Source organism: Dendrobium catenatum, unplaced genomic scaffold (genome assembly GCF_001605985.2).
Source record: "Dendrobium catenatum unplaced genomic scaffold, ASM160598v2 fragScaff_scaffold_1061, whole genome shotgun sequence".
Taxonomy (NCBI): domain Eukaryota; kingdom Viridiplantae; phylum Streptophyta; class Magnoliopsida; order Asparagales; family Orchidaceae; genus Dendrobium; species Dendrobium catenatum.
The window spans coordinates 3683006-3697160 of NW_021319523.1; the positions used below are offsets into that span (position 1 = coordinate 3683006).

A 14155-nucleotide genomic window follows, 5' to 3' on the forward strand; every position below is an offset into this window, starting at 1 on the left:
AATAGGTGGGCTCCTCCCCCAAATCGGACACGTGTCAGCGTGCCACGGCAATCATCGCTTCGTTCGGAAGCACACGTTGCCTATATAAGCATGCTCGGATTCGGATCTTTCCAACTGTTCCTTTCCTTCTCGTCCTTTTCCAAGTGTTCATTTCCGTCTTCTCATCTCCTTCCAAACGCAGAAAGGGTGAAACGACTCGCACGTTTCTTCACGCTCCGTCTTAATTAGGGGTGGAATCAACCGGAGGTTTTTGGGGCGTTTGATCTGGGTTACTTTGGGCGAGATCGTCGCCGCCGATCGGTGTTACGGCTTGTACTAGGGTTGGGGTTTGAGGGGAGGGTGGATCGATGGGTTTGCTCTTCGTGGAAACGCTGCCGGGCCCTAAGGTGTTCAAATGCAAGCTCTGTAAGGTCGATTCGGCTTCCCAGGATGAGATCGTCTCTAAGGATTTTCAGGGGAGGTATGGCCGAGCCTATCTCTTTGAAAAAGTGTAAGTTCTCTTCTCTGTTTTATAATTTTTCTGAGTACGACCTCAGATGTTTGTTTATTCGCCTAATCGGGTCCCTTTCTCAATCGGCTCTATTTATGGTGTTTATTTTGGGATAAATTATTGTGTGTGAATCCGTATGCATTCGGATTCCAATCACCATGCGCCACATCACTGAATGCACTGTGCCCCGGAGTGCATCCGCTGACGTGTCAAGCGGTGATTGGAATCCGAATGCAGTCGGATTCCGCACACAATAATTTCTCTTATTTTGGTGGGCTTCTTAGCATGTCTTTTATGTGGTTATGTTGACAGAATCGGGCTGTTGAATGGTTCTAAGCATTCAATTTATTGCTTGAAGTTAGAAAACATGTTTTATGAAATGGTGAAACTTGTTAAATTCTATCATTGGAAGGATGCAATATTTGACATTAACATTTGCTTAAAACTTTAAAAACTCCTCCAAAAACTCCTCAAATCCAATGATTCTATGTGCACCCTCAAAACGAGTGAAAATTGAAATCATCCTTTTGTTAAACAGGCTTTTCATCTATCATCTACAAGCAACTGCATGAGATTATGATAGAAATTGAGATTTGCAATTCTTTTTTGTTGAATTTGGTAATTAGAAAAGGGTAATGCAATATTTTTTTTAAAAAAGGATTTGATAATTTACCATTGTTGAAGCATGAAGGCAAGCAAATGCTGTTCAAGCCTTTTTGGTTTTCTTTCTAACTAATGTGCTCCATGTTTCATTTATACGAGGGTTAGGGTCAAGGGTCAGTAGAGCCTAACATCTCTAGCGCCTTTGGCTGAACTATGAGATTGATTAGCATATGTTACAATAAGATGTAGATGGCATGCCTTTTCCTATATATCTTTTACGAAATTTAGTACACACGCTACGGATTAGGTAGTTGATCAAATCAACAATCTTCCTTCTCCCCTTATCGCTATGTGGGTTAGGCAGATTTCTATGTAGTATAGCTTTCGAACCAGTCAAAAGTCAATAGCAGGAGAGAAAGGCTAAATCTTCTCTTTCAAAAGTGGGAAGAAACATGGTAAGTATCTAAAAAAGTCTTGTCCGGGTCGTGACACCCAAGGCCATGTTGACCAAAGAGGCAGTGGAAAGAGTTTTTTAGGAACATTTGAAAAAGGGTTTTCTAATTGACAAAATAGAAAGGAAGTTGGATAACAACCCTAGCCTTAGCTATTGGACCGTAGGCAAGGGAAATGCTAATAGGATGCCATCATACTATTCAAAATTCAATGTTTTGGAGTGTCTTTGTTTCATGTTAGTTTTGGTTCAAGCCAGGAAACTAAAGTGTTTTTATAGGAAGGGTTCTTCCCATCATCATCATTACTTGCGAGGAGAAGATGATGTGGAGGACTCATGAGCCTCTTCTTTTCTTCCGGATCTCTCACATCATCGTCTGACGCCTCTTCTTCTATAGTAAGGAGTAAGGGTGAGGGGGATGCCTTTGTTGCGGAGACCCTTGGTTTCCTATTGAGGGATGAGTGGTGGCTTCCGACCTAAGTGGGTTTGCATTGTAGGGAAACCATAGTCTCCAAAGTTTGAGTCTGCAGGCAGAGACTTTTCATCATCCTAACATAAAAATGCCTTCAATCCAATAATCTACTTCTAGGTGTCTTAGAAATGAACATCTTTTTTCATAGTAGGGTTGGGGGAAGGTATAGTAAAGACGATTCGAAAATGCCTTATCTCTTGATTCATTAAGCAACTAAGAAAACAAGGAAAATGGATCTTTCTCCAAACCAATAGTTGTACCACTTACTGAGAACCATAGAAGTAAAGACTGAATAGCTTTTGACCTGCACTTCTTTTTTACTTACTAGTTCAGTTGGCCTAAATCTCTAATTCTGTCTAATCGGCTTGGCCTATCTCTAGATATTTCATAAAAAAGAATGTCATCTAGCTCCTCATCCATAAAAAAGAATGGAGAGTTGTGCAATTGTCATCTCTAAAAGCGGAGATCAATCAGCATCCCTTTGAATTGATGAGCTTTCACCTTATTCCTCGAAAACCTCTCTTCCAACAACCAATTCCAAACTAAAAGTTAATGAAAGAGGAGAAGCGAACAAATAGACTACATTTTAGACTGGGACAAGTGTGCAAGCTAGATTCAAAATATGGAAGGATATTGACAAAGAAGAAAAATGTATTGATTCTCATTATTATTGCTAACCAGCTACCAATCAAAGAAAATTGGCTTTTTGAAAGCAACATATGATGAAGAACTTTTGTTGCTGTCGATTGTAATTGATTGAATGAATACATTAGATTAGTGTCATTTATTCTATATTCTTTGAGAAATAAACTTCTCTTCTTTGTGTTATTTATGCAACTTATTACCCTATTTATAATGTAAGGAAGTTATATGCAAGAAAAGTTAATACTTCCATGCTAGGAAAGAAATAATGATGTATAATATATATATATATATATATATATTGGCAGATTATAAATTACTCCGAAATTAGTGGCTGATTGAAAGAAATTTGATTCATGTAATGATGAATAATTTTGAGGGATTCCCATTAATACTCACGTTAACACTTCTCCTCAAGTTAGAGCATAGATATCTTGTATGTCCAACTTATCTAGTGAGATATAAAAAAATTTGCTTGAGACAAGCTTGGTTATTGTGCAGGTTAACTAATCTTTTGATTTTACGAATGAAAATTGAATTGTTTTGGATTCAAGTTTTTCCTTGATGAAATTTCAATCTACTTCAATATATTTTGTTTGAATCATATTGAATTAAATTGTATGCGATGTCAATAGATGCCCTATTTTTGCAAAATAATATAATTTTAGATTTGAATGAGTAGCCTATTTCTTCTATCAATTCTTTTAGCCATAATAGCTCTCCCAATCCTTTAGCCATTCATCTAAGCTTAGCCTTTGCAGTATATAATGCTACCACCTTTTGTTTTTTACTTCTCTAGATAATGAGAAAGGTAAAATATCCTAACATTGATCTTCGACATGATGTGTTTCCTACATAATAAGCACATGTATGTCTATTAATGTTTAGATGATAATGCTTCCTGAATATAATTCCCTCCTAGCGAGAATTTAAGTACCACAAGACCTAGTGTGCTGCATTTACATGGTCTTCACTTTCATGGTATATGAATTAGCTTACCAAACTTATATCATAGGCAATATTTGATGGGCATGGGATAGGTAGATCAACTTTCCCATAATACATTGGTGCCTTTCCTGATTTGTAGTTGATTTTTATATACTCCTAATTCATGATTCTAATTGCTGGTGTGTTAACAGGTTTACAATAGATTATCCCAATATCATATGTTAGACCAAAAATGTATTTTTTGTGATAAAAATATAACTTGATTTGATTGAGTTATTTCAATTCCCAAAAAATATGTTTGCCTGCTCATATTTTTTTATTTTGAATTCAATAGCTAAATATTTTTGTAGTCATGTTATTTTTTCTTCGTTGTGCCATTTAATTATCAATCATCTATATAACTTATCAAGTATGTCACCATACCTTATTGATGTTTTAGGAACATAGTATGTTATGAATTGTTTTGTTTGAAGTCATGCTTTCATTATTACACTAAATCTCCCAAATCATGCACTTGGGGATTTCTTTAAGCTGTATAAGGCTTTGGTTGACTTACTACATCTGTTTTAGGCGAAGTGGTAAATCCTTGTGGAATATGTATGTATGCTTCTTCAAGTTCTTAATGGAGAAAAACATTTTTTTTTTCAAATCGAACTATTGTAGAGGTTAATCTAAGTCTGCGGTAATAGATAGCAATACTCTGATGGTGATCATTTTTTCCATTGGTGAGAATATATCTTGATAATAAATATTGAATTTTTTATTGTATCCTTTTGCAAAAAACCTCTCTTTTTATCTTTCTATTGAGTCATCCATCTTGTGTTTGATATATAACACCCATCTTTATCCACGATTTTCTTTCCTTGAAGTAGTGTTACAAGTGTCCATGTTTCATTCCTTTGTAGTGCTATCATTTTTTTTTTCTTTTATACTTGGGTCTATTTGGGGTTGTTCAGTGCTTCTTTTTCTAGAGATAATGTTGATACCTTGATGTCTTCTGTTCGTGATCAAAAGATATCAATTTTATGGGTTTTCTTGATTTTTTTTATGGAGCGATGTAGACATATAAGATATTTGCAATGTTATTGGGAGATAAAAGGTGGAGTGTGTATCTTAGGTATATTTCGGGAGATTGGTTGCAGTGTACTTCTTTGTAGTGGACTTCTCAAGCTTTTCGTGTTCAACAATTTTGACGTATACAGTTTTGTTGGTTGGCATTGGCGATTGTTGGGGTTGGACCTTGCTAATAATAGTTGCTACATTGTGTTCTAGTTGACCCCCAATTTCAGCTTTTGTAATTTCAAATTGATCTTCCAATTCTCTACCCCTAATAATAGGCCATTTTTCACGCGTCAATTCTTCATTTAGTGTTGTTGAACTCAAGCTCAACCTCTGCAGACATACTTTGGTTGGATTTGCATTTCCTCGATTCAATATTTGTGGTACTACATAGACCAGATGATTCGAACCCAGACCTTCGAGTAGAACCACATCCTAGTCATCTAAATATACTTTCATTCAGCAAGTCTAGCATACACTCTCTGGTCATGCATTACACTTTTATTGACATATTGATTGCTAACTCATGCACATGAGTGAACGCTACATTTGACATCAGCAACTCTAGGTATGCATTTGCCTCTCAGCTGTTGATCCCTTACCTAGCTTGATAGGTTCTCTTGAGGATCTGGATAGTTGTAGGATGTCACTTGCGACTATGATCCTAGTTTCAGATCTCGATCCTATATGTGATTATCATGCTTTATTTCATGCAGTTTATCACACGATGGGGGTATTTTTACATGCTTGGTGAAAAATTATATGCACATTTTCCGTATGAGAAAGAGGTGGGATGACTGTCACTATTAGTGCTTGAAGTAACAAGATTTGGGAGGATAGGCACTAGATTTTGTTGCACGTTCTGACACTAGATTCTGCTCAACTTCAGAGAACTCTTCCTCTGCCTCTTCTGACCATCGTGCCACCACGATATGATGTAGGAGGTACTAACGTTGGCAATTGGAATATAGGTGCTACTTTTGGAAGCTGAACGTGCTGCTACTTCGGGCTTATGAGGTCTACACATTGGCACTAGCTATAATACTCCTTGGAATTTCCCTCTTGTTGCTACTGTTGCTCATACACTAAGGGCTACTGGGTTTTTGCTGTAAAAAAATTTATGCTAAAGATCTAACTAAACCTTGCCAAGCCTCTCTCCCCTTCTTCTCACTTTCTTCCCTCTATCTATCTCCTAGTCTACTTACTGTATTGCTTTGTTAGGTCTCTTTCTCTCATATCAAAAGTCTTTCTTCGCTATAAGTGGTTGTGTTTAAAGAGTTGTATATCTGTAAATATCGAAGAAGTTAGTTGAAGATCCAACTCAAAGATGATCCCTGAAAACTACTGTCACTTCAGTGCGCATGTGCACTCGGAGATATAAATGAGTTGTGTTTTAGTTTAGTAATTCTGTTGAATGTAGGTGTATCTCTGCTTGATGCTAATAGTTGGTCTCACCACCATATGTGTTTGTCCAACAAGTAAATATGTGCGCACACCTTGATATTGTTGACTCAGGGCATAATAGTACATGATATTGATGATTTGTCTCAAGAACACCTACACTCCTGCAGCAAATCTCCAATTTTGCTCTCCCTAACAATGTCAACGATCAGGTGATACCATAATAATAATTGATGTTATTCAATTCCGCAATTTCCTCGTTTGTCAAGTTTCCATTCCATGTAACTTTCAATAGTTGTTGTTCCGACTCATTCTGATGACCCAATGTCATTCCTTTCCCTTTTTCTTCTTCCTTACACAGCAAACCGGGGATCGTGGGGAGGTTAGTGGAGAGAGGAATGACTTTTTAATATATATAAAAATCCTGTTAGTGGCTTAGCGTCATAGCTCTTCAATTCGGTGCCACAGGTCTACATGCTGAATCTATAATTACTGTAGAGCATAGCCTTCAATGCCCCGGTGACAACTTCTGGCATCGCTGCACACGATGGGGGTATTTTATATGTTTGGTGAAAAATAATATGCACATTTTAGTATGAGAAAGAGGTGGGATGAGTGTCACTATTAGTGCTTGAAGTGACAAGATTTGAGAGGAGAGGCACTAGATTTTTTTTTTCACTTTGTTATGCTGCATGCTCTGACACTAGATTCTGCTAAACTTCAGAGGACTCTTCCTCTACCTCGTCTGACCATCGTGTCGCGACAATACGGTGTAGGAGCTACTAACGTTGGCAATTGGAATACAGGTGCTACTTCTGGAAGCTGAACATGGGGCTACTTCGGGCTCATGAGGTCTACACACTGATACTAGCTGTAATACTCCTCGGAACTTCCCTCTTAGTTGTGAAAAGTAACTTCCGACCCAGAAAATCAACAACAAAATAATATTCAAATGAAAGCGTGGTTTGAAATACAAAGTATTGAAAAAACTTCCCCGAATAGGGCCTTAACCTCTAACAATGGAAAGTCAAATCCTTAAGGAATGTTATTCTTATCAATTAGTATTTAGGTCATTAATATTTTGTCATGTTGATAACCCATTCCTTTGAACACTTTATTGTAAATTCTGAAATTTAAAGTTTGTCTTCTATGAAATCGGTTCTCATTTTTTTGCTTGTTAAACTTTATACCTGTCCTATTTTGAATTTTGAAAATTCCTATGAGGATTGGCGTTGTATCAACAAATATACCCAAGTTCTTAGATGATGAAGAAGTCACGGTGCACGTGTTTGCGTATTCTGATCCTTATGTATCTTACTGTTTGGTACATACATATCATTTGTGAAAGGCGTTTCAGATAATGCTGCATATGCATATGGTCTCAAATCCTATGATTTTGTTATCTTATGGCTCCAAAACCACTAAAATGCCCGTGTCTTTACGTGTCAGAAACAGAAAATAGTTAGCTACCGAGTTAGCATATTAACTAATTTAATTACATGAAAATGTTAGGCCGGCCCAAGGGGGGCCGGCTGAACCAGCTGAATCGGTTCCTAGTGGACTGGTTTTTGTCTACAGGTGACAGGTCCAAGGGGGGCAGCGGCTAAGGTTTTGTATTTGCCCTCTTTGCTTTAATTAGCTTCTCACATTAGGGTTTCATCTTGAATTTGAATATGAAAATTAGGATCCTTATGTTAATTTTGGGCTCTAATCTTTGGTTAGAGATTGGGAGAGTTAATCTTTCTCTCGAATTGAAGATTATTGTATCTTAAGCTGTTTTTCTTCTTCTATTAGTGAATTTCAAGTGTTTTTCTCTCAGATTTCTTACAATTTTATAAAGATATGCTCTGTTTTGGCTGAATTTTTCTGAAATTCAGCAAACTTCTACACTATTGGTGGCTATTTTATATCAGAAAATCATTTAGCTACTTATTATATGAACATTTATATCCCAGTGGAAGTGAGATTCTAATGTAAAATGTATTACTACATTTTCAGGGTGAATGTTTGTCTGGGTCCAAACGAAGACAGGCATCTTTTATCTGGACTTCACACAGTGAATGACGTCCACTGCAGTAGCTGCCAACAAATTCTTGGATGGAGATATGTAAGATTCTCGTAATTCATCTCTTGTTCTTATTGATTTTCGCATTTTTTATTGCATGATCAAATCATTCATTATGCAGCTGCTAGAAGAGAAGAATTTTTATGCAGCTCACAGGACAAAAAAAAAAAAAAAGTAAAATTTTTTTAGTTTCTTGTTTATTTTTTGTGGAGTTTTCTCTTAGAGGGATGAGCAATGGTGATACTATAGGGCTTTTGTCAATTTGAATTAGCAAGTTAGGTTTTTGTATGTAACCAATGTTAACTTGACCTTATTATACTTGATACGTTTTTGACCCATTTACATACAAGTCAAAATGCTCAACTTGAATCCGATTCCACCCGAGCTCATCTAACCTAAACCTTGTTTATTGGTTAGTGGTATTTTTGGAGATCAATATGACTTGTTTAACACAATTATGACCAATTTAATCCAAAAATGACCTATTTAACGTAAACCTGAATAATAATCTTATTGATTTCAAATTTTCAGGTCAAATCCAATCCGAATGTTTCAATTTAGATATCGGTTAGGTTGTTGAGTCAGGTTGGATCATTTATTGACACCCCTCTCTTAGACCTTTAAAACACTTTTTTTTTTTTTGATAATCACAAACATTAAATACCATAAACATAAGGAAGAAATGGGATTTAAGACTTTAAATAATACTTATGGCCATTTGTTGAAGAGGGATAAAATTCTTTGGAGTGTATATAAGAATCTGGACTCATGATAAAACGTGGTGGACAGTACTAACTAATGGGACTTGAGATCCTTTAATTATGAGGAAAGAGGTAAGTTTCTTCACATCATCCATACTGATTTTAGCATTATATTATCATTAAATAAAAATTGAAGTCTAAGGCTTTGTTTGGGACAGTTTTATTACTGCTTCTTAAAGCAGCTTTTAAATACAAAATTTTTAGTTTTAGTTTTGAAAAATTACTTTAATAATCAATAATAAAGCTGTCTCAAATAAAGTCTAAGATTTCTTAGATAAATTAGGAGAAGAGCAAAGAAAGCAACTGCCCTTACATCATCTTACATCATCTATAAGTTGCAGTTTTTTTTTCTGTTAATTTCTTAGTTGCTGCATTTATCTTGATTAGGACATGATATAAATAACTCTCAGCATATCTGCTATTTTTGTGTATATATTTTAGGAGAAAGCATATGAAGAAAGTCAGAAATACAAGGAAGGCAAGTACATTCTTGAGAAAGCCAAGGTAATGAAAGTGGGCTAACCCTAAATCTGCCTCATTCACACTAAGCAATGTTAGTAAATAAGAGGTATTGTTCTCACTGCTGCATCCACCATTCGTTCTTCTTTTCTGCATCATTAATATTGCAAAATGATAATCTGCCTGTTTAGTTTCCGAATGTATTCACATTCTTGAACTCTGTTCATATTTGAACTAGGTTTTTTGTCTGCCAAGAGTCGTTTTAATTTTATCAATATAAAAATGATTAATCTGTCTGCATTTATCTTTGCATGATTCTGCTGAATATTGGGATAATTTAGTTTCTAATTTAAAAGCATGTTCTTTTTTTGTTCGTATTTTTTAAATTTTTTTGGATTCCATCTTTGAAACAAACAAAACATGATTGAAATGGGTTGATTGGTTGGGTTTGGGTCTAACCTGAATCTGACTTGAATTTAATCATGTTGAACTTGATTCATGAACAACTCGAATAATCCAAACCCAACACGTTAACCTGTTTTGATTATTTAAAAAAAGCTTATTAATTATAAAATCTAAAATAAGAAAATTTCACCCATAAGTTTTAAAAAAATTATGGAAAACATGTATTAAATGGATCATTTTTGGGTGAAAAAGGGTTTGCTTGTCAACTCAATCTTGATCTGTTTATTAAACTGGTCAATTCAAACCTATATTTTTGGAATCTAGTTAACGGGTTGGGTCGGTTATGGACACCCTTAAATTGAACAGCTTAATAAACATTATACAATTCCTTCTGTCAATTGAAGCAAGGAATGTACTCAGTTATAATGTGCCATGGCTTCAAAAGACCATAGTTTATTTATATATGCTTGCTTAATAAATATAATTTCAAAGTTTTATGTACATGCAGTTCATTTTGATCTATTGGTTGAGAGTTTAGACTATCAATCAAGTTTTTAAGTGTCTGTTTGTCTTAATTCATTTAAAGTAAAAAAAAAACCCATTAAAAAACCGCCCAATTCTGGAAATCGCTTTAAGACCATCTCCAATCGTTCGGCAAACAACTGAATGCAGGCCCTCAAACGTCGCAACCAAATACCTTTTCCTCCGTCATTTGATCGCGGATGAACAGTGTGACGCCAATATTGGCGGTGCACTGTTCATCTACGCCATTTTTTTGGCCTCTACCGAACTTGTGAAAGAAAGGCGCGAAAGAAGAGAGCGACGGTTAGGGTGTAGAATGCCGTTCGGTTGGAGATGAATCACGACACTTTTTGGTTTCACTGCATTTTGGAGTGAAAAAAATGAGATTTTCGGTTGGAGATACCCTAAGGTGATAAGTCACTCTCTTCACTATCATCGACTAAAGTAAGCCTTCTAGCCATGGTCAGATTAATCGATTTAGATAATTAGGAGTTCTAAGGGTTCACTTATCATTTCTTATTTATATTTTAGTTTATATATGTTTCAATTTAACATAAAAGTTTAATACCGATATTTTAAATGTATTATTTTTTTAATTGTTTTATTAAATTTGAATTAATCGTTATTTTAAGTCACCACATCTTTGAAATTATTCATAAATGTATTTGATTCGTTTTAATTTTGATGTTTCACGTGGCTTTTGTTTGGCTTGAACATGGCTCAAATTATTAAAAAATTCAAAAATTGAAACTATTTTTGTATAAAATTAAATAAATATCTACACGCCCAAAAAAAATTTTAAATAAAAAACAAATATTTGTTTGAGGAGAAAAGTAATTTGATAAAATATCTCATTTTAAAAAAACAAATTTTTTTTCTAGTACTATTATTTATTTCAGCTCAAAGGATTCTAAAAATAAATATATTGCAAAATTAAAATCGAATTTGTACAAAATCAGAATACTTTGATCTATATTTTTATTCTTTTATTCTACATATACTCATATATATGCCATTAAATAGCAACCAATTAGTTAAGACAAGTTATTTACTTGAACAAACAATAATGTAAATTGTTATGGAAAAATGTGATATATATATATCCTCTCTCTCTCTCTCTATGTTTTATAATTATCGCATTGTAGAATATTTGTGGCGGTAGATAGATCGATATAGAGTTTAGAGTCCAAGTTTTATACAAAGATCTAGAACAGATATAGATAAGAGATGGGTATAAACGTCATAAGAGATGCTAAAATTTTTATGTGAAAAACCCTGAAAATGAAACAAAAAGACGGGGTCTGGCTTAGTTAAAATGATTCTATTGATGTTTATATCGATTACAAATGATGTCCTTCCTCAAGAGGAAGGTTTTGGCTCAATGCAACAAATATACATCATATAAAGCACATTACATGATGGGAGTTGGAGTTGAATGATTTTGATGTCATCGTGTTCGTCTTGTAGAGACGTTCAATGTTAGATATGGTACTTTATGATTTGAAATAATTAATGAAACAAATATGCTAAAAAATGATCAAAATTCTAGATATAATTTTATCAAGCATTCCATAGACATATAAAATATATGATAAACTAAGCTCTAGAGTAGTTTCTTCTTCATAGACTCACACAAAAGTAGTAGATCTCTATATCATTCTAATTTTTTCTAATGTCTTTCAAAAGACAAAGTAGTAAATCTGAGATGTGCATCTAGTTGATTTGACCGAAACTTCATAAAATTAAGAAAATTCCCTAAGGCTTTGTTTAAGGCAGCTTAAGGCTTTGTTCAGGACAGTTTTTTTTAAATACAAAAATTTCACAATTAGGTTATGGGGATTCTTTGGTGTTTCTCTTTGTAATGCTTGCATTTTTGGTCTGATGGATGGTGATGACCATGTTGTTGCTGTCATCTTCACACGAGAAATTTATCTGTGTAATGATCGGACGCAGAACGTCGTATGGAGATCAATCAGAATGCGTAATATCAGCAATACCAAGTACATATGTGATGTAGTGCATTTTGATTGGCCTCTGAATAATTAATCCAACTTCACATGGCTCCAACATGTTCACGTGCAAAGCAATAAAGAAAAAAAAAGAGCGTGTATTTTATTATTAATTATTTCAAAAATTAATATTTAAATATGAAATAAAAAATAGTTATTCACATTACATTGTTAGCCTTAGGCCACCCTCCTGAAGTCTGAGAGGGAAGGGGGTAATAATGTCATTGCAATAGCTTAATGATTGACTCTCTTAGGCCAAGACAAGAATCCAAAAATAATCATGCTATAATTATTTAATGAAACGCATTATTGAGTTTCTCATTATGAATCACCAAGTAGAATGATTATAATTTTCTCTTTAGTAATTAATATTCTAGAAATTATTTTAGAAGATGACATAAGCAAAAATAAGATGTTTATATTATTAAAATCATCGCAATATTTTTTTTTTCTGCATGTGATGAAAAAGGTAGTATAAATTACTATTGAATTATCATAAGTTTTACAGAGAAAATAACAAGATATTATGAATGCTATATCTTTAATTTAAATATTTAAAATGAGGTTACAAGATATGTGAGATAATAACTCTGAGGATTTCAATAATAAAGTAATTTTATTTTGTAATCAAGAAAAAAATAGTTACTCTAAATCTGAATGATAAATGTGTTGCTCATGCATGCCCTCCACATAGAGTTCAAAAAATGATTAATTTATATCATTTTCGAGTTGAGATATTCTACATCCTTATTGATATGCAACTTCAAAAATTGAATAGTTATTTTATGCAGGCAAACATTGAAGTACATTTATGAGTTAATTGTTTGGATTCATATTATTCATTTTATGCATTCAACAAAGACAAGTTATTTAGAATAGCACATAAATATTCATTTGATTTCAGTCATTTAGATTTGATGATTATTGATAATTAGTTAGAAACTTATGTTATGGATATGTTCTCTGATGCATAATTTTTATTGTTAAAAAATAATGGAAACTTTGCTAATAAAATAATTCATAGCTGGAAGGATACTTTGAATCCCTTTGTTTTTAGACAATTAAAAATGACAAGTTAGAAGTAAGGGCAGAGTTTGAAATTTTTATTAGTGCGTGCACAAATTGATGATTTTCAAAATATCTCAATTATTTTTTGATTGTTTTTTAGTCTTTTTTATTGATAATTCATAGTGAACTAACATTTTGATATTAATAATTATTTCTAATTAATTATTAAATTATATATTTTTATTCTATTTTTTATATTTCACACAAATTTATGATTATCTTATTTCACTTTAAATATTTAAATATTAGTTTTATAAAAAAAAATGATATGGCTATTTACCTATGATAATAAATAATAAAAAGGTGTACATGTGTAAATAAAAGAAACCTATGTGAAAACAAAACAAGGTAAAAGAGAAAGAAACTATCAGATACAAAAACAACGAAATTGACGGGATCACTTGTCGGCCTGAACTCAGAAAAACTAACATAATCGAATATCGTTATTAAGATACTCCCTTGGTTGCCCGAAGACCTTCTAAAGGGAGAGATAAGCATGCTTCATCATCATCCATGCCCAAAAAATTGCGCCCGCCAAAATTTGTATATGCTGAATGTATCGATCGATAACAACAAAGTCACAAGGACATAGGGATGTCAATTTTTGACACGATCCGAACCTGATCCGGAAAAATCTGGGTTCGGGTCAACCCGAACCCGAAAAGGGTTGGGTTCGGGTCAACCCGAAAAGGGTTGGGTTCGGGTCAACCCGAACATGAAACGGGTCGGGTTGGGGTTGAACAAATCAACCCGTTTTAAAAATCGGGTCGGGTTCGGGTTGACTCAGTGACCCAAAATTG

General features: G+C 34.0%; 1 protein-coding gene across 4 annotated transcripts; it reads left to right on the forward strand.

Moving 5' to 3' along the window:
- Nucleotides 1–116: 116 nt before the first annotated feature.
- On the forward strand, nucleotides 117–9655 carry LOC110107582 (putative yippee-like protein Os10g0369500). 4 transcript variants are annotated; one of them, XM_028698306.1, is made up of 4 exons: nucleotides 117–460; nucleotides 8065–8173; nucleotides 8253–8300; nucleotides 9334–9655. In XM_028698306.1, exons 1-4 carry the CDS (start codon nucleotides 348–350, stop codon nucleotides 9412–9414), a joined length of 351 nt encoding a protein of 116 aa, XP_028554139.1. In that variant the 5' UTR covers nucleotides 117–347; the 3' UTR covers nucleotides 9415–9655. The 4 variants fall into 4 exon arrangements, with proteins under 4 accessions (XP_028554139.1, XP_028554140.1, XP_028554138.1 ...); XM_028698305.1 differs by having other exon boundaries at nucleotides 119–490; XM_028698307.1 differs by lacking the exon at nucleotides 8253–8300.
- Nucleotides 9656–14155: the final 4500 nt, after the last annotated feature.

What these genes read in the sequence shown, in the direction of transcription:
- LOC110107582 (XM_028698305.1), top strand. Translation starts at nt 348, where the DNA reads ATGGGTTTGCTCTTCGTGGAAACGCTGCCGGGCCCTAAGGTGTTCAAA. An exon ending in AAATTCTTGGATGGAGATAT is followed by an intron (nt 8,174 to 8,252) that starts GTAAGATTCTCG and finishes TTCATTATGCAG; the next exon opens with CTGCTAGAAGAGAAGAATTT. An exon ending in CTCACAGGACAAAAAAAAAA is followed by an intron (nt 8,301 to 9,333) that starts AAAAAGTAAAAT and finishes TATATATTTTAG; the next exon opens with GAGAAAGCATATGAAGAAAG.